Source organism: Strongylocentrotus purpuratus, unplaced genomic scaffold (genome assembly GCF_000002235.5).
Source record: "Strongylocentrotus purpuratus isolate Spur 01 unplaced genomic scaffold, Spur_5.0 spur5_scaffold_5, whole genome shotgun sequence".
Classification (NCBI taxonomy): Eukaryota; Metazoa; Echinodermata; class Echinoidea; order Camarodonta; family Strongylocentrotidae; genus Strongylocentrotus; species Strongylocentrotus purpuratus.
Window position 1 is genome coordinate 6,133,466 of NW_022145611.1, and position 21,870 is coordinate 6,155,335.

The 21,870-nt window shown below is 35.7% G+C and overlaps 1 protein-coding gene across 3 annotated transcripts; it reads right to left on the reverse strand.

The window, feature by feature from the left end:
- Positions 1-893: 893 nt before the first annotated feature.
- LOC587667 (protein max) lies at positions 894-21,759 on the reverse strand. Of its 3 annotated transcripts, none has more exons than XM_011672790.2 (5): positions 21,615-21,757; positions 21,484-21,522; positions 9,659-9,772; positions 7,675-7,798; positions 894-5,640 (listed from the first exon to the last, which is right to left on the reverse strand). In XM_011672790.2, the coding sequence occupies exons 1-5, from the start codon at positions 21,651-21,653 to the stop codon at positions 5,429-5,431; spliced, it is 528 nt and encodes a 175-aa protein (XP_011671092.1). In that variant the 5' UTR covers positions 21,654-21,757; the 3' UTR covers positions 894-5,428. The 3 variants fall into 3 exon arrangements, with proteins under 3 accessions (XP_011671092.1, XP_792474.2, XP_011671093.1); XM_787381.5 differs by having other exon boundaries at positions 9,665-9,772; positions 21,615-21,755; XM_011672791.2 differs by lacking the exon at positions 21,484-21,522 and having other exon boundaries at positions 21,615-21,759.
- Positions 21,760-21,870: the final 111 nt, after the last annotated feature.

Genomic DNA, 21,870 nt, shown 5'->3' on the forward strand with positions numbered 1-21,870 from the left:
TTGAGAATGGCCATTTTCGTAATGTAACCAAATTGAATGCATGTCTTTGTGAAGTGCCTCAATGAAAATTATTTCATGCACAGGATAATAATAATAGTAATTCAATAGTCAGAATGCAAACTAAATATATAAGTGTTGCTAGATAGGTCAAGCCGTAATGTTTGTCCTACCTGGCAACAAATAATGTATGCAGTTCGGATTCTGTCTATTGAAATACTATTATTCTTATCAGATGAATGAAATAATTTGTATTGAGGCACTTCGCAAAGACGTATGCATTCAATTTGGTTACATTACGAAAATGGCCTTTTGACATGGGGGATAAAAAAATACAAATATTGAATGCTTATTTTGGGGTTGTGGTTAAAACTATAGCTTCTCGATAGTACACTGCAGTTTCCAGATCACCTTGGGCAGTGGTTTTATCAGTGCCACTCAAAGCAGTCAATATTTGTATTTGTAAACATGCATTGTCCTTTATTGGCAAATATTAAGGGACTGCTACAATGTCCTTGTTTTAGACGAAACAGAAATACTTTACTGAAGTAAACAATTTAAACATTGTACGCAATTTTATTAGGGGATATTGGTATTATGTATTAATAACACCAACAATTATATTTATATTGCTACTTTTCTAGAGGATACTAAATGCTCTCCTTTAGTCTAAGTGCAAATTGAGAATTATAGATAATATGTTTTCAGACGATTGTAGACTGTATGTTTCGTATTATGGTCAGTAAGTTTTGTCAATGACTTTGAGAACTAAGTAAGCGAGATTTTAAAGCTCATGAGCACATGTTGAAAGTGAAACCCGGAAATTATTTACACACAATTTAAAGTCCTTAAGATACCACAAGGTGGAAACAAGAAAGAATGCACTTTTCACATTATTTCTACATCAAAAAAGCTTTTTTATTTCTGTATCAAATATCTCCTTTCTCCTTCCACATACACATAAACATATCTACGAACACAACTATCTTTCTGTCGTCCGCTCTCCCTTATTACTCTCTACTCCAAGAGTAACATGCATAATATATCCAAGTCATAGCTCCCAATTCACGACTGGTGCTAGCTCTTTCTGTTATTTACAAAGTTCTTCACAATCCAGTGAAGAAAAAAAGAAAGTGAAAAGAACACATCTTGAGAATAAAAATCACAACTTTTCACCAAAAAAAGACAATGCTATTCAAATACACACAAGGAAATTATCTAAGGGTTGACAACAGTACAGTATTTTCCTATTACAGATACATGTATATCACTCTTTACTTACGTTTCCTCAACATATTCCTGTATTCCTTAAGAGTACTGCATCTCCAAACAAGACCCTAAAGAAACCTTTAAACTTCAGAAGTTCTCTCCTCTGATTTACTCAAATCAATTTGAGCTAAAGGGCCACTAGATATTCCCCCAGAAGTGATTTTATTGCAAAATTCACAACCAAAAATATATATTAAAGAAACCTCATTTTAGCAGCAAATTCCCTGAAAGTTAGACGTAGTACATACCAAAAAGGTTTACCCTTATCTTCAAGATTAAAACTTCCAATTTTTGTTTAAATAGCAACTCCAACTACTGTATGTCATTGATTGTAACTTCTTTTACCGGGGTACTCAATTCAACATTTTCAACTGGCCAATCACAATCAAGATCTTAGCTGTAAGTCTGCTGCTTCATATACAACAGATTCTGATTGGTTGTTTAGGATTGTCCAATCAGCAGCCACTTGCACAATGTACACATAAAGCTCAGGGCCCTATCTTATTCAATAGTTTTGATTGATCCAAATCAATTCTTTGACGTCCAATCGTCCATTTTAACTCCCAACGTTTATTGTCTTTTTTAAATTGAAAAACAAACAAAACAACAAATAAGAATATAATATTCACTGAATGTTAACGATCTTGGCGTGTGCATGTAGCAGAATACTTCATATTTGGGAATGAAGAATACACTTGTATTTATGTACTGCAAATCATCTTCTCAGGACCCAAAGGGCGTTAACGCTGTATTTAAAGCATACAAGTTTAAGCCCTTCCGGCTCCAAATGGACAAAATGATATCAAGCGGAACTATGGTGATCCAACTCCAGCGACATTAACTCCAGGATTTATCTCCACACGGATTTAGGATTAGGAATTTGGTAATGATCAAGTTTTTAATCCGACAAGTTTTTTTCTAAATTGATCGCGGAGTGTTTGTCGCTGGAGCACATGTCATACATCAAAAGTAGACATGAATCTTGAGTACACAATTCATAAATAATAAATGTGAAAGCAAATAAATCGACACAATACACCACCCTCTCAGAAATATTATGGTTACACCCCCCCCCCCCCCCCCAGTCGTGTCATTGATGAAGAGTAAAGATAAAACTGTCTATTCACTCACATGATATCATTTTATCTGTACAATAATACTAAGAGTATGCCCTCCTTTTCAATCGAGACTATGATGTCATCTGTACATGTACATCAGTGAACTGATAAAGCAAATAAAGTGATAGCATCTACATACCTGTACAAATCTCTTCTGTAACTCGTAACAATGCACACCTGTACAAGCATATTACCACAGTACAAACTGAGTAAGACTTTATTGATCACTTATTGAGTTTGAAAGAAAAGGACTACAGGTACTTTAAGATATCTTTTTATTTAAAGAAAATTGTGTGTAAGAATTGTGTCAAAATCTGTTAAAGATTTATAAAATTACATTGGAACGTTATCAAGACAGAAAATTTGTGTCAAATCAGAAACTTTGGCAAATTTCATGAAAAAGTGATATTGGCAAAGATTTCATGCCATGAAATGATTAGCGGTAATACGACCTACATTCCATTGATATTGTTCATGGGTCGTATTCTGAAAACGATGTTATCCATTATGTTAGGAAAAAATGATGTTGATTGTCATAATGAATTTAAATTGCATAAAACTGACAGTTGCCGTCAGTGCTTGCACAATTGTCTCTTTAACATTACACAAAGCGAGTAAGCTTTGTGCAGACATGAACCATTGGCTTGCCCTAAGTTATGTTATGACGATAAACATCGTTTCACTAACCTAAATAAATTACACGGTTTTCAGAATACCACCCCAGCTTTCAGAATACCTACAGTGAAAATTGTGAAACTGGAAGATAAAAATAATGTCTTTTCTCTCTCTCTCTATATGTACACAATAAAACAAAAACACTTTTGTCCAACTATTCTTTTCGCCTTGGCCAATACAGATCGCCATCATAACTGTATCCATCCATACTTAAAGTGCTCTTAGTTTTCAACTTGTTTGCCTTGTTTTTCTTCAACTGCAGTCGAATAGCAGCATTTTGATTTATCAAAATATAACCTCACTCGAGCATTACATTGCAGCAACAAAAGAAGACAATTGAGAAAAAAAAGTTGAACAAAAAAACACTTTGACAGGAAAATGTCTCACCATGATCTAATGACAAAACTTTGAATAAATTATAAAGTATTGATAGATTTAATAATAACTATTACATATTCCCTGATATTATAACATCAACATCAAACTCAAATGCTGATATATGTCGATTTGAAATGCCATTTCTTTCCAAAGAAAAGATGAACAAAATAATGGCCTCTGTTCTCTTTTGTTTTAGACAAACAGTGTCACATTCTTTATTCTAAAAAAAAAAATCACTAAACCGTAGCTTTTTAAACACTCTTCCGTGAATGAACATTCTTTCACTCTGCAGACGATGTCACAGTCTATTCCCTAGGTTTTAACTGTACTTGCTAATTGACATGTGTAACAATAAAACAAAAAAGTTCAAAAAACAATTTGATTAACAATTAGAGATGTTAAAATACAAGTAAGGTATATTTTACATCTTTGACTCTTTTCTAAATTTCATTGGATGTGTGTAGATAACAATAAACGAAAGGTTAAATGCATAGCAAATAAATACATACAAAAATAGATGACATTCTTTCTTGAAAGAGGACGTTATACCGAATAAATTTTTGTCCATGAGGCAAGCATATTGTTTTCAAGGGATGGGGGAGGGAAGAGAATATTTAAAAATTCTTTCCTCTAATATTCTTACCCATTTAAAATACCCAAACTTAACTTCCTCTTCAGCTACTCTTAATTCCATCAAATTCTATGAAGAAGAAAAAAAGTCAAATTCTTCACACCAAGTGAACCGAGATCAATATCTGCCTCCATTTTAATAATAAATACTCCCATCAAATTGATATCTATTATATATTTAATATTATGTATGGGACTCTATTCAAATAATCCTACCTCTGGATCGATACACCACACATTTTAACAATCCACCATTCTTCTATCAAACAGTGGGTATAATAACTCCACGTTCTTTTACAATCGGGACTCGAGCTTTAAATGCACAACACAATTAAATTAAGCCCTGTTCAGATATGCAGCGGTATTCCTTAACAAGTTCAAAATATTGTGGCAGTTCTTTTTTGCGGTGGTTCATCATGCCATATCTGAACAGGGCTTAATAGTGGTATCATTTTTGTCCTTGGAATACGACCTCTTCTTCGACTTTGAGTCAAAGGTGATATTAGTATCATGTCATCTAACTATGGGTGCGTTTATCATCTTGTGCCACTCAGAAATGGCGTTTCTACACATACATATCGATTCCCACTATACAAACTTGATTTGCACGATGTCGCGTTAATTAAGTCGTCAAGATTCGAAATTAAGGTCTTGTCTCTGCGCAACTGCTTTGCGCCTTTGACCAGGGAAGCAGAGAGTTGCTCGGAGGTCAATTTTAGGGCACGGCACATGGCTCGCGCTATTTCTCTGAACCGGAAATTAGCCTGGGAAGGTCCAATATGTATGTGTGTTTCAAAGCAGCTTTGCCTTTATCATCTCTCAGAAACGTGATTCTGGCTCATTCTCACATTCAAAACGCAATTTTTCAGCGTTTCAATATACCCACATCTAAAGATATTATAAACAGGCTTGCGTTTATCACCATGCAAATATGCCTGAAATATGTTTGAAAACGCTGATAAATGCACCCTATTTCTTACGTCTAGCTCTCGCTTACCATCTTTCTTTTAATTAACTATAAATATATTACCCATCAAAATCCTTAACTTGCTACTTTGAACTCATAGAATATCGGAGTGAACCCCCCCCCCCCCCCCCCCCCCCCCCCCATCTGCAGTTAATAAATCTTGGCCAAAAAATTGAACGTGTCTTTTCAAAGTTCTTATTAAACCGCAGCACTGTTCTTTTTTTGACATAACCACTCACAAAATAAGACAAGACATCACATGGGCAATCAATAAGGTTCTAGGAATATGAACAATACACACAAAAATTGATTGCTCATTGAAGAAAAAAATAATAATAATAAAAAAAGCACAAGTGTATAAATTCATTTGAATAAAAAGAGAGGATGGACACGATCACCTCGAGTCATCCTTCTTTTTGCTAGATTTTGAACTCCCTGAGTGTTCGCCTTTTAAGCGTTTGCGAGATTTGTGACCTGGTTTGGGATGATTGTCTGAGGAGTTCGAGTCGGATTCGGAACCGGCGTCGTAGTGAGATAATTTGGTGTTGAGAATGATGCCATTGGTCTTGGCTACTTCCCCCGTCGAAGATCTCTCCAAGAGACGAACTGCAGAAGTGAAAGAAAGAAGGAAAGGAAGGGAGGGGGAAAGAAGAAGGGAAAAGGGAGGAGAAAGAGAGAGAGAGAGAGAGAGAGAGAGAGAGAGAGAGAGGGAGAGGGAGAGAGAAAGCAAAACAAAACAGAAAAGGAATAGAGGATATTAAAGCAGAAAGATAATTAAGGTTATGTTCTTAAAATGGATCAACAATGTATTTATACAGACCTATTCATCATCATCATCATCATTGTCACTAAGTATTTCTTAAAGTGTATATGTTATATTTTGGAGAATGTTAGGGCTACTTGTTGTCTCTGCTTTCAAGTATGTTGGAGGAGCCATTCATAAACTGACACTTATTTCAGCATGTCAATGCTACACATGTTTTAAAGGGCCAATGCTTTCAACATTTCAATTCAATTTGATATATTTGGAAAGTAAAAACAAATCCTCACAACTTAAATGATTTCGCAATTCATTTAAAATATAAAAGAATGTTATATTAAATATGCAATCACACAAATGACTGTTTAATTTTAATTATATTAGCCATTGTGGCATGTCTCACTCTATAACTGCAGAAAAGACACAAAGAACAGCTACATGTACATTCATATTTGGGTTAATTATAACATACATAGAATATATATATATATAATATAAAAATGATTACATGTATGATGTCAAAGGCTTTATTATTAATTGCTGGTAAAGTATTCTAAAACAGGAGGATATTTGGTAAAAACATGAACAAATTTGAAATGAAGGCACTACGCACAGTTCATCAGATTTTTAGGTGATATTAAACATGTATACTGTACATGTGCACAATAATGTGTCCGAAACTATAAATGAGTACATTTTGTATGTACTTGCTTGAATGATCTTAAGAATAATCCACAGTTCAATTTGTATATTGCAAGTCAAGTAGCAACTACTCCGAAGATCACGATACATTAATCTTGATCTAAGGAGACACGAATGAACGAGTGTGGTTGTCCTTTAATGCACACCAGACAGAGTACTGTCAACCCTATCTTGCTTCTGTTTGCCACTAATCCCCTGCCAAGGTTGAATGACCTCGTCTAACAATAGGTCATAAGATGCCTCCATAAGACACACAGACAGACAGGTAGACTGATTACACACAAAGGAGACGTAGCCTTGAAACTCCCTTAATCCTAAAAGACGAGTTTCTCAAAACAACTGAAGGGCCAATGCTCTTTCACTGGCATGACATGGTCCTAAGTTTAAACCACGCCCACCTTTCAGGTATCAAGTGGTGTGTGTGTGAAATGGCAACATATTATATAAGATAGACTTTACATATAGTCTGCCTGTTCAGACTCAGATTTTCTGCATTTTAAAGAAGTCCACTGTGTCTTGAGTCAAGCCTACAATTGACTCACAAAATACCTTACTGTCATTTTCATTATTCATTATTGGGTAATGGACTGATATGTTACAAAAATTATTTGGTAAGGATATTACATCAATATTTCAGAAGTAGAGACAGCCTACATGCCATATCTTAAAAATGATTTCGCATTCATACAAATATCTCAGTCAATTTCATTACATCACTAACTGTGGTGTAATGAACCAAATTCACTGAAATTCAATGAAATACTTAGTAGTCCCCTCTCCATTAATATCATAATTCATATACATTGTAATTTGCTTTACTGACAATTTCAACTTCACTCATGCACGATCGAATATGCTGGGCATTCAAAACGAGACTTGAAAGTAAAACAATACCACCTTTTTTCAATGGGTGGTCAATAACCAGGTGGTCATTGACCTTCGAGCCAGAAAGGTCAAATCAGGTCACACTGCTAACAAAGGCTGTAGCTGAACAGCTAAAATTTCAGAGGTAAATTGCATTGATATGAAAAGTTGGAACTCCCAAATACCATCTTCTTCCTCGTTTTTGCGATGAAGTGTGCTGCTGAAAAGATTTTTGGTATATATCTATTATACTATCTGACTCTGCTAACTAAAATATACTGCATATGCACAAAGAAAAATGCAGAGATACTCACTTTGTTGTTCTAATGTTGAGTTTTGCTTTTTCAAGTCGTCTATATCAGTTTGATGCGAGTTATTTTTCCTCCTCATGAATTGAATGTAATCTGTTGCTTTGTTGAGAATCTGCGCCCTGGATGCCTGTAGAGTGAAATATATTAGAGTACACTTATTACTGATTATTATGATTATCGTTATCATTTCTATTCAATTTCCATTTTCTTAAAACTTTTACCATCAACATGAGCATGAGAACAAACAGATCAACATTTCCTCAATTTTCTAAATTATATGATTTCACACTTTTTGACAAGGATCTGCATAGTCAAATCATTCACTTTTTGTATGTTTAGATAGGCGTCCTTATTTTACAAGTATCTAATTAGTCACTGTCCTTCCTCTTTGTACCCTCCCCTCCCCCCCCCCCTTCCCCAGCCCCCACCCTGTAAGTTCCTCTACTACTAGTTCTTCTTTTCATTATCACATTTAACCCAACTTAATACTTTCTTCCTGTACTTGTTCAATCAACCTTTTTTCTCCTTTTTTTTTCTTCTTTGCAATCCACACTCGAAGACACATGAGCACTATTTGTTTTCATTTTACTACAAATTGTGTTTTCAAATTCAAATTTACTCTAATGTAAAGGTATTTGGGAATTACTGAATTATTAAATTTTCCAATTCCAACAAGTCTCCAGTGACACCAGTTTTGGAATTCCCCACCCGTCATCCATTTTGTTTGCTCTGCTTCACCTTTCTATGTCTACTTATGAAAAGCAAACATACGAGTCATCGGCTATTGCAAAATGATACCAATTTTATCCCATTAGAGCTCAAGGGGTTACTTGTCAAATTTAGCCCACGTCTGTCTGTCATGGTTGTGGCATTGCATGACCTTACTTCTGCACTGTTGCACAAGCAGTGGGCAGACAATAGATATTAACGTGACGTGACGTATAAACCAGACTTCCAATTTTAGGTGATGATTGCACTGTAGTTAACGTTTTGTTCTATTTTCATGTTGTTTACACATTGTATAGTAACTAGTTGGTCCATTTACTTCCTATTAATGAGTTCAATGATTTTGATAAATAACCACAGCTTCCAGCACTTCCATGAGTAATGCCTAAAGCTTTGAACCAGATTAAAGAAAGGTCATTTTCAAGGATGTCCCTTTATGAGGTAAACTGGACTAAACTGATATGTATGCATTAAAAGTTGGTTAAAGCTAATCTTGGGCTCTGGTACGGGAATCGTATGTCGAGAGAACATAGCTATAATTAATTCTGGATTGTTTATCCTACAGTAGATGGATTGTTTGAACCAGTAAAATAAAAACAGACTCTGATTAGACACTTTCCCACAATTCCTAAAGCCTAATTAGCAGAGCATATGTCAGTCTCTGGCTTTCTGCATCAAATAAAATTATTAACAGAGCCTGCACAGTGTGCAGTAGAACATACAATCAGTATAGTCTCACAGCCTAAACAATGATAAAAATTTGTGTCTACAATTACAAACTAAAACACAGAGCTGCCAACCTTGTGCGACCAGAAAAAGGAACCATGATGGCAAAAAAAAGGAATTTATTAAAGTGAAACTTACACCCACGCACAAAACACTTCCAATGCAGAAATGTCCATTTCTCATACTGGTTTTTTTCCATATTAGGACCTACAGTTTATCTACAAGTGGTATATTTTTTTGGTTGTATTATCAATGTTTCATTCTTTTTGAGAATATTTTTATCTTCAAGTATGTTTTAACCTTACTTTTCTGTCGAATTTGTGATCAAATCAACATTTCAGGGCAGCTATTTGACGTGCGGGATGTAAAAAAATAAAAAAATTAATTATGTATTTTTTTTTTAATTGTAGTTTATGAAGAAAAGACGTATTACTGTAATTTGGAGGAAAAAACAGAAAAATTCTGGGAAAAAAATGTAATGGTTGGCAGCTCTGTTAAACCATTTTCTTACAGTGACTCTTTATTGGATACATACACTAACCTTTTCCCCCTGGAGGTTTGGTACGGAGTCTCTCAGCATGCTGAAGCTATCCTTGATGTGATCTCTTCTCTTACGCTCTAAGGCATTGTGGTGCGCCCTCTTCTCTGCCTAAAAACATAATTAATCATTGAAAAGAGCATCACAAGTACAGAACGCTAAACATTTGCCCAAATTCACAAAGGAGGTTTAACTTAACCTATGGTTTAAACCCTCATTTACATAACCCATGGTCTAAAATTTGCGCAAAATAAGCATACCTTGCCTTGCGCGCGTCTGATATTGGACCTCTGATTGTGTCGGGCTTATTTTGCGCTTATTTTAGACCATGGGTAAAATATTAACCTCCTTTGTGAATTCAGGCCATTATGTCTGGTCTTACTAATGTTACGGTCTGGAATATTGTTAACAAATTTGGATTATCAGTCATTTCATCCTTTATTCAAGCTTTGACAGTTACGGTTTTGGGGACATACAAAATTACAAACGTGAAGCTTATCTTGTGCATATACATAAAACTAATGTGAAAATTACAATTACCCTTTACATTTCACAGGAACAGGTCCTTAAGATCTGTGTTGACTATCAATTTTCCCTCTTTCTTGAATGATTCATTTTCAAAGCTCATTGGCACTCATTCAAAATCCCCCATAATCATTGGAATGCATAGTAAAACCGGAAGGCAGGTAATTACAATTTATGTCACATCATTATCACCCAATTCACAACTGTACACAATACATACCCACATTCACAAACACGCACACTCAAGTTCATGACAAATTTACGTTGTGAATTACTATTTCCGTAACACTAGACAATATGCTAGTAATCATCTTAGATTTTAATAAGCATTACTAAACAAGAGAACTACCCACAAGTTGTGAATTTGAGAGAGTTTGGACAGAAGGCCTTTACATGTATGAAGGCCTACATTGTAAGTCTAAGCATAAAGCAGAAAATTGAAGAATATGAGACAAGTAGGCCCAAAGATGCTTGTGTCAATATGCAGGCAAACCTAGCTAGCCCCTTGTGTGACCCATAACAGCCAACGCAAGTACATGTAGGTCAGAGAAACAGGGAGGCAAAAAATAATAATGAATGCTCCAATTACAACTGCAAGGTTTCCCTGTCAGAAAAAACTACATGTCAGCTCTCGTAGCTCTACACCATCCTCAGCACTTGAGGGGGGGGGGGTGGGAAAGGAGAGGTCACATTAGTCTCTATTATCAGTCCAACTTTGGATAATCTTGTAATAAAAATATATTTTCTTAACTTGTAGATAAAAAATAAATAGAAGTTTCTTGTGCACTGCTTCGTATATCAAAAGCATGCAAGGATGAGCTGCACTAGTCTTTTAATCAGCATCTTTTTAATGTATTTAATATAGCAGTTTTAACTGAATTCATCGAAAAGGCTGGGGTTGAAAGACTAATGTCATCATGGCGAACCAGGAGCCAAATTACACATGGGAGTTGGATGTGACCCAACTAGAGGTTCACTGAAAGGTCATGTGACAAGCTCAAAAACAATTTCTGTTGTCTCGGTATAAGTCACGCCTGACTAGTTAAGAATATAACTGTTGAGTGGCTACGCTAGCTTCCATTCACCGCTTCCATTTTGATGTAATTACTGCCAGAGTCCCAGGTCATTTAGATCCTGAAAGCTCAGCGGTCCATTCGGACCGACTCTCCCAAGCAAAATATTTATCTGCGTGTCGACTCCACAGTTGATTTATCAATCATCATCAACATCGCACTGAACCGTAGTGCAGGGTTCGACATTCAATCAGAAATAATTATCTTGCTTTCATGAAAAATAGGATAAAAACGATCTAAGGTCTAGAATGGATTATCCTTAGAAATTAAAGTGAATTGGAAATTAATCTCATAAAGCACTTTACTATGCAGTAAATAAAATAATCAAAATATTGAGAAAAGGAGGATCATGATAGCATTCATCCAGATATTTGTTGAATGTCTCTGCAATGCACCCATAGGATCTTGTCACAGCACTGACAGCAGTCAGTAATAAACAATGTATTGTAGCTAAATGCCAATATGAATACTCTTTCACACTATATTGATTTTTTTTTGGGGGGGGGGGGGGATTGAGTGGAGGGTGGGTTAGAATCAGATTTAATCTTTACACAACAACAGTCTCCATGACAGACTCAAGTTACAGTGTATGTGCTATAGGAAAATAAAAGTTGGCATTAGCAACATTTTAATCAGCTCCATGTTTTGGGGAAATATGGCATTACAAATTCTCCCAGGGCCTCGATCATCTACATGTGTACATTCATGTTAGTCTACGACCGAAATAATTCAGACCGTGCAATTTGTATCTGAAGTGAAAGAGGGTGTGTGCCTGAAGATTATCCTCACGCCTCATGCATTACATCCAAAACCCAAAGTGTGGTGTCACGTCTTTAAGATGGCAGTCGTGCTCAAACAATTTCATGAAACAGGCTGAAGATCAAACTGTGTTTTACGAAGTGCGTGTATATGAGAGTTTAATATGAACAGTTACAAGACACTAACATTTACATTTACAGCTGATGAATTATCTCATGAGCACTTCAGTGTATGTTAGTTTGTTGGTTTATTTGTTTGTTTGTTTTTTCCAAATTGATGCTTTTCCCAATTCTGGGATGGAAACAAAATCTTAAGAAGGCCACCTATATAATATAATTCCCAATTTACAGCACTAGCATACATTCACATTCACCCATGTTGTGCATGTACATGTAGTATGTAGTGTATGAATGGTACTTGAAGAGAAACCATAATGACACATATCATGTAACCCATAAACAAGACTTTGAATGAACAATTAATGACTAAATGGGATTTCCGATTGTGACTAATTCCAGGAAACTATTGCCAAAGCCGAAATACAGTATGATCTTGATAATTAATGCTAATCTGAGAGGTCTGCCATTCATATATATTTCATGTAGTCTCATCAAACAAACTTTCTGTTAAGTAGTAAAAGAGGAAGAATGTGTACAAATGACCACATCACAAACACATCAGATACTTTACATGTATGTAGTAACTAGTATTATAAAAACATAAACAGATATGTACATGCATGTAATGCATCTTGGAAATGAATCTCCAAAAAAAAAGACAAGTTGATATTTTTCATATAGGGTACTTGTTGCAGTGTACTGGTTTAAATGTAATTCATGATGTGGCATATAAAAGCAATTTTAATCAACAACAAAATTGAAGACAAAAAATTGTAATATCTGTAGACCAGTAACTTTTAAAACCTGAAACTTTTGTGAATTGTTCATGATGGCCATTTTAGGTGGAAGAACTTCCAAGAATTGACAACATTTCAGTGTTGTGACTTGTGACAAAATCGTTAAAAGTGTCCTCCCTGCAATTTTTTTTATTTCAGAGTACAGTTAACCTTTCCTTTGCCACAAGTTCGAACTTATACAATCGCTTGTCTGCCACACGTGTTGATTTGCACAAAACGATTTGCATCAATTGACTGAAGATTTGCTTTGTGCAACACAAAAGCTTTGCAAAATTAACAAATATCTGGCCTTTATTATATAGCTTAAATGACAACCCTGGCCCTTCTAACACCTTCTAAACCGCAAAATAACCTTGAACATATTGGTACAACTATCTTGTGAGAAATGCAGTGGAGAGATAATTGCCATGGCACATAATCAGTTGAGGACTTCTTTTTTCTTTAAAAAAATTAATTAAAAAAAAGAAAATTAACTCCACATACCGTTACCATTTTAAGAGATAATGTCTATTATATTCTGTGTATAATACTTAAAGTCTCCTTAAGCTTTCATTGGGAGAATTTTACACTCCCTGAGGTAACAGCATGATACGCACAGAAAAGAGAAAAGGGGAAGACAAAACATGCTACATATGTACTTGATAGCCTTAGGTTTGTCAGTTGCAAATCATGCATTAAATATCAAACCCTATAAAAAGTATATCATGCTCTGCAAAACAAAAAATCGCTGTGCATGTTGTTGGTAGGATTTCTTGAGGCAACGTCAGTGTGCGTGTTCAAGTCCTTGTTCTGAAGAGTGAAACTGGATCAGGTTTCCTAGTAACCTACAATTTAGAAGATCCATTTTGTGGAATAAAGGATGTTCCCTAACCACAGCATTGGTTTATGTTTCTACTCTGTAGTTTAGCCGGTATTAATCTTAGAATTCCCTTTTCATAACAGTCATTACCATCGGTGTTTATGCAGATGTGAGAAGAGAGTGATGGTCCTTCTCTCACATTAAGTTTGTATTGTTATCACGCTTATGCTAATTTTATCATAAATGAACAGTTTTAAGAGGACTTGAGATATTGACTGCTAGTTGAGGGTCTTAAGAGCATCGCCTTCCAGTGTAACATGCAGTACATGTACATGTATTGTAGTGAATGTCCTTCTGACTGTCAAAAGCAGAAAAGTTATTTCTTTCATATTGGCAGGCCCACGTCCCCTTATCATAGTCATACTAAATTTTACTGTTAAAGATAAACTTGAGTTCTGGTAATGCGATTGCATTGTGAAAGAAAAGGTGTGGAATGGATCAGAAAAGTTGATCATATAGCATGTAAGTAATGGTGTGTAATGCAAGGTTCTGGAGTCATCAAAATCATCATAAATTTGGCAGAGTCTTGGTAAAGTAACAATCACTTACACATAAAGATGTATATGGGACAACACACATGTTGTCGGGGCTAGTACTACCCTGATTTCCTTATCTTTCTATGCTCACTACTCAGCCAGCATACATTTTCTTCCAAAATTGTTTGGCACATGACATTTATTTGTAATCTTGAACATTCAGTGTAAGTTTTGTTAGATTCTGTGAGAATTCATTTTCTTTTTTTACCAGAACTCAAGTTTATCTTTAAGAGCCAAACGGATGTTAGTGATGCAAGAGTACAGGTATGTGAGTGAAATAGCCCTTCTGGCTCCAAATAGATGATATACACTGTACATGTACTTGTACATATAGGTTTATAACCATACATCCTTCTCTTCATCATCCAAATTAAGAAGCACAGACATCTTTAAATATCTTGTAGCTTGAAATTCAATACTTTCCACAAATCGAAAAACAAAAAGACGAGCCCATTTCTATTATTTTCTTTGCTTTGAGAAGTACTAGTATACGTTGGGCCACGTATCTACTGCGACAGTGTACATGTAGGCCAACCCCTGTACTTTGCAGGAGCATCATCAACATTTCTCCGGTACAGCCCTTTCGATTTACCACAGATAGATAGCTGGTCGGAGTACAAATGTTAGGGTACCGGGTACTGATGCGTTTACCATACAGAAATCCAGGTGACACAATAATTCAACAGACAGTGGAAAAATACACCGGGCAGTGAGTGATATTAGCTCTGGGAAGCTCCAAAAAGAGCTATGGAATTCAAGATAAGCCCTTTTTATACATTTTTTAAAATGCTTAAAGGTAAAGACCAGTTTTGTAAATGCCCCCCTCTCAAAAAATGAAATGGAAGTTCTTATTACCAATCATGTGAAAGAATGTTTTGACTAATACGTGATCATACAAATTTTGCCGAGAAACTGTGTACTAATTGATATATTTGGTAAATTATTATATCTATTTGGACGTGATAGATATAACGCACGTGTGGGGGTAGTCCCATATACATCTTTCTGTGTACAGTGCTTGTAACTTTATCAAGACTGGGCCAAATTTCTTATAAGTTTGATGATTCCAGAACCTTGCAGTATTGGTACACACCAATACTTATATGCTAGATGATCAACCTTCTCTGATCGATTCCACAACATTTCTTTCACAATGCAATCGCATGACCATAATTGGTCTATATCTTTAATGTGGAAAGTCATTATCATTATTGGAAACCCAAATTGCCTCCCATGAACAAAAAATGTAACTTTTATGCTAGCTGTGCTGACAGATGATCTGGATTTTTGTACACACTAATGAGTGCGCTTTCAAATACAGAGTCAAGACTTTTTGTAATGAAGCCCTGTATTATTTTTGGGATGAAATCAATATCCTTGATCAGTATGTCAATAAGCTACAGAATATGTCAATAAGCTATAGAATAATTGGAAATTCATTTTAATTATAGTTAAACAAGGTATTAACAATGAATGTACACCCGTTTTTTTCTCATGCAACGATCGCAACTTGGCAAAAAAAACTTAACCCTCACAATTCTAAAGGATTGGCCTTCCATAAGAAGTAGCTCCGGGTGAATGGCATGCTGCCAGCTGTTATTCTATGCTTAATCAATGGATAGAAGTTACCCAACGAGGGCATCCTTTCAAATACAACCAGCTTTTATAAGGTCAAATCAATGAGAGGTCAAATTTGGAGGGGACACCTTCACTCACACTTTCAAGATACATTAACAACTATAGGTTTATATCATACATGTAGCTTACATGTATGATAGGACATTGAAATGTGTGAACCAAAGCTCAAAATACACGGGGGCGAGGGACGATTCGCCCCCCGTGAGCTACATAATCGCCTCCATCAGATTGCTCGCGGGGTGATTGCAAATTTAAAATCTCCTCCATGGAATTATAAAATAAAGATTATCTTTTCTGTTACAACAATATTGAGTTTCAACTTTCAAACCTTAAACCTATGTTACTTGTTAAAAGGGAAAATGTTGACTTAAATAAATGATGATGAAATAGTAAAGAATTTAGGAGTATTAAGAGTACCAATTCAATGGAAATTTGTATTAAAAAAAGAGCACCCTTCAGTACTAAATGAGCCCCCGTGAAAAGGTTAACAGGGGCTCTTTTTTTTGGGGGGGGGGGGGGGAATAGCCCCTGTGGATACAAAAATTAAATTGAGCCCTGATGTGAACATTAGAATGGCCTCTTATGTTAGCCACACACACACATGTAATGTCTATATTTCAGCCATCAAAATATTTGATGGCTTCAAATTATTTGTGAAAATAACTCATTCAACACAATTTGATCATTGCCTTCCAGACTATAATAAGCATATAAGTTGACCAGAATCAGGATTGTTACATGTCGTATCCACACACAAAAAAAGATGTGCGCTGCAAATCACGCATCATCCCCCCCCCCCCCCCTCTCCCCCAAGAGATTAGCCTATAATTGAAATTACCCTCAATTGAGATTGGCAGTGTAAACATTAATCATGATGGAAATGCTTTTAATGCATCACACTTACCAGTACATGCGTTAAGTATCGACAATGGCAACCTTGAATGCGTATTTAGATTGGCTCGTCAAATTTGCAGCAAAAGGATTTTCTCATTTCATTTCTATTGTAAGACGGGTCTAACTTCCAGGCCAAACAAATTTCATCTACAGCGGAAACGAGGGCTCTGTCCTTGGAGTGCACTTTAAAACAATTATTTGATCTTCAATTTCCATGAAATGCCAATCATCGCACATTTTTTTCGCCCACATGCCATGTTGATATTAGGCTACCTGATATCAAAAAAATTATTCAGTGTCCTCCACAAAAATGAGTTACATTCCAATAAAGCAAATAATCATTTTAAGTGCCAGGAAATTAACTTTCAATAAAAACAATCTAATCTCGTTGGAATTCTACTGCTGATCAGAACACAAAGGTAGAGCAAATAATCAGTTCATAAGCCCAATAATGGCTGCTTATCGTTCTTCCATCAATATTTTAACAAATAAGAATTTTACTAATAGTTTTATTCTAAATTCTATTTTTTTAAATCTTTTCCCCCCAATGCTCTGGCAGATGCCTGGCCTGGCGAACTCAACAACACATCAAAATGTTGCTATATTATAAACATGCACGCAAGAGGTTACGAACACATCATGAGGAAGTTCAGGTTTACTGGAAGAGTGCCATAAACAGAATTAACACAATACAAGAATACATACATGTAAGGTATATATGAATGTGGCTTGTGCATGTGTATCATTCTTCTCCACTTCAAGGACATTTTCTTATGATATAAATGATAATATAATTATGTGAACTAATTTCGGTAGTATTTCGAGGAGAGACTTTTATAGCTGTTAAATTGTAGATGCAATAAAGTTGTTTACTACAGTATGACCCTTATGTAAATGTATACAATGTATCTAATTAAAGTTGTCATCATAATTATAGGTTGATGGTTTTGTGTGTGTGCTTGTAACTAAGCAATAAGGGAACAACTTGAAGTCCTCTCTGAAGGATTAATGCCTTACTGAAGGGCACTAGCGCATCAACTTATACATGTAGTTTTGAACCTGGGACCGCCCAGTTACGAGATCACTGCTCTTTCACTGAGCCTTTGCGTCATTTATGGATGTTTCTTTCCTGAGGACCTACTGACGACTTATTCCGTTAACCTGCCCAGGTTTCATACAGTACTTGCTGCTATGTCAGGCAACACCAGCAAGCTTTCAGGTTGTCAAGAACAACGTTTGTTTAAAAAGTATACATAAAAATTGACTACCGGTAAGTCTGTAAACCCGCTATAGGGATCGTACACTTTGCTATAAAATGAATCAAGTGACCTAGTTTCCTGCTCTGAAAATATTTTACAGACAATGTCCACAAACAAATTGAATTAGTCTACAACAAATGGAGTGTTGACAAGCCAGAACTGTACTTTTTATGTGTAATGCTCGATTGGTGGGGGCCCTTGGCAACATCAACAGTCAGAATTTCAATATATATTTTCTAGATGATTGATAAAAGAGGAAAGAGACAAATAATTTGTCTGTATTAAAAGACTCTATTGTCACTGAAAGTATATACATATACATGTACTTGATTTGACACTTGAAATTAGCTTTTAATTTTTTGTTTTGTTAATCTTACAAAGAAATATCAAAATAGAAACAAGATGCTGCCACAGCACCATACACCTACATGTATTACATAAACACAGAGAGAAAGAAGCTACATGTATTTAGACCGGGGAAGCACCTGAAAAGCCAGTGGCTCGACATTTGGGGCCAGACACAAAGTAGGCACTGGTGTTGAAGTCATGGAGAAAGGGGGCAGCAGATTCATTGGATGGATGAAATGCGTATGGAAGGGAGGATTATTTTCTATTTCATGTTACCACACCGTCACCCCCTTGTCCCTTTTCCTCTTCCCCCCCCCTTTTCTCATTATTTGAGACAGGGCACATGCCATCTCCTCTCATGTTTCTACATCGATGACCAGAGCAAACGATAATCTAACTTGCTCAATTGAAAAATACAATACAGTATCAAATGAATCTATAACAATTAAAAAATTGAAATAAGAAATTAAAAGATTTCTTGAACTTATCATGTAGAGAAAAGTGCATTTCATGTTTGATCAAGCGAATCCAAGAACAACTTGCCCAATACACGTACATCCAAGTGCAAATGAAAAACACATCTTGTTCAATGTTATTTCTGACCCTCATTAGTCAAATATTCTAAAAGCACTGCAATTAACCTTCACACTTTTTTTATGCAGGTATGCATTCCATCCAGAAAGCATTGGTGACGGAAAAACACACCATCAGCAATATACACAAATGTAAAGCCTGCCAAAATTCACACTAAAATTTGATGTCCTTCGTCACCACGTATACAGTAAACAACACAAACAGATAAACCTTGACTTTGGAATAATTGCCTCTACATGGAAGAGAGCAAGCCAATAGAGCTTTATAATGTACCTCATTAGCCTTGGGGTGGGGGTGGGGGCTAAGAAGTCTGACATTTCATAATATGACTGACAGGTGGAACTCATTATAGGCCACGCCCACTCAGGCACGAGGGCAGCTATCAGCAATAGAAAATTGACACTGATCAATGTGAAATCGCACTTTCTAAAGAATTTTCACAATGACTACCGGTAATGCAGAAAATTGTTCAAATGAAATTTCAAGATTTTTTTTATCCTGGAAATACAATCTCCTAGTTGTTATTCTGTTAGGGTATATAAATACCGGTAGATTAATATGATTCTTTGTATGCAACATGTTCAAGTAATTAGTTTGTTAAAACCCTTCTTAAATGGCCACTTTACAGTATTTACTGTAGCCTTGCAAATTTCTGTAACACAAAATATTATTTTCCAAATGCACCTGAAAAATTGCACAGCAGCCAAAGCTCATATAACAGAAGTGCCGGTTATCAAATCACTTGTAATATACCCCCCCCCCCCCCCCCCCCGCCCCCAATTTAAAATGAATTAAACCTGAAGTGAACAGAATGCAATCAGCTGTAATAATATCAACAGTTTATTTTCAACTCAGTGATTACTTTACAGGTCAATTCATATTCCTAGAGAGAAAGCTTTTCTCTTTTTCATTTTCTTGTAAGTACAAAGAAATAACAATCAATATTCAAAGTAAACCATCTGTGTGCAAATTTCTTTCTTTGAAAAGTCAAGGTTAAAAGAAAAATGAATAAATATGAAAATATCAGTTTGCCAAGAATTCACACAAATAGCGTTCAATTTGCCTTAAGCCGTGATCCATACTCGGGATCCAATTTTTCACTTGTCATTGTCTAAAATCTTGGAAGGAATCCAGAGCACAAGTGTTTTCAAACTTATTAAACTTTATTCGCCAAATACTTGTATGCAACAATGGGCTTTCTATCAAATAGAAGCTTGAGCACTTATTCTGTCATATTTTTGTTAATAGATCTAACAGTGTAAGGATTTTGAATACCGGTAGGTATGTCCTAAATTTTGAGCAAATACTCATAAAAGCAAAGGTATCAGAATCAACATTGTTTCTTTCTTTTTTTTTTTGGTGCCAGACAATGTTTACCCAACCACTGGCCCGATGGCCCGATGGCCCCTGGCCAGTAAAATGTCAGAAGAATGTTTACTGGCAATCCAACCCGTGTAACAAGAACATTTGAATGAAAGCAATAAAATTAGAGAAAGAGAATAGTGAAAGTTTGAAATAAATTGGATCAATCACAAGAAAGTTAAGAACGTTTGATATAAATATGAGATCACAGCTATGCAAATCTCAGATTGGCAATTGTGTCAGTGGATTGTGACACAATAATAGATAACTTTCCCCATTTGTTGTGTACAAATATATCACTAATTTCTTTTTGTCTCTTGGGATGCTATTCAAAACATATTATGGAGAGTACATTATTAGAGGTCCTCTACAAAAGAAAAGACAATCCCAAGCAATATGTTTTAACAATTTGAAATTTTAGTAATTTTGTGTGTTGGAACAAATGGGAAAGTTGTCCCCAACTAACTTGCACGACATGACAGACACAATACAGATTCAGTCAATTTGAAGAGCACACACCTACATGTATACAATAGCGAGAGAGTGAAAATGTATAACTTTCCTATTTCTCCCCCACATTTCCTGAAGCAGAATTAAACTAGTGCATGATCATTGTTGTTGACACTCGACAGAAATCTTTGTTCAGTAATGCTTTGTTCAGTGCAAGATCAAGAGCGATGAAAACATCAAATGATAATGACTCATCGACACGATACCAACTTAAAAATGTAGACTATTGTCTGTCATACCACTAAATTACTAAGGTAAATCCCTTTACATTTTTTAATTCATCATGATATATTAAAAAAGGTCACTGAATACGGCTTGTGAAAGAAATTGAACGCCGAAACCGCCTAATGCATTGACCAATACCGGCTACGGCATTACGTTACTTTACACACACAATCCCAAACATGACAATACACCCAACTGTGCTACACGTTTCACACGTGTGAATAGTGCGTTGACAAGCTATATAATTCACCCAGCCCAGCGTATATACACGCCGTACACATTATACTATGATCCCAATGTATGGTACCCAGTACATGTACCAACCTGTGTGAGATTGTCCAGATCACCATCGTTTAATTCGTCCTGCAAAAATGAACAAAAATACAACTAACATTGATTTACTGAGCACACGATGGGCATAATCTTGTAATTCGATTAAGAGGAGTTTAGCTTACGTCACTTTCAACGTCGATGTCCCGGTCATCGTCGCTCATTGTGAATACGAATGTTCGATCTCGAGCGAAGAATGTACAGAATATTCCCTATTTCTGTGCAATATGGCGGTGTAAACAACGCCACGCGACTTACCCACGTGTGTTGAATGGGCGGAGCTGACGTTTATCACTCCGCATGTATGAGTTGATCGGCTAAAAAACATTACTTATATAATATCAGTAATATCAGTCATAATTATTTTTTACGTATCAACAT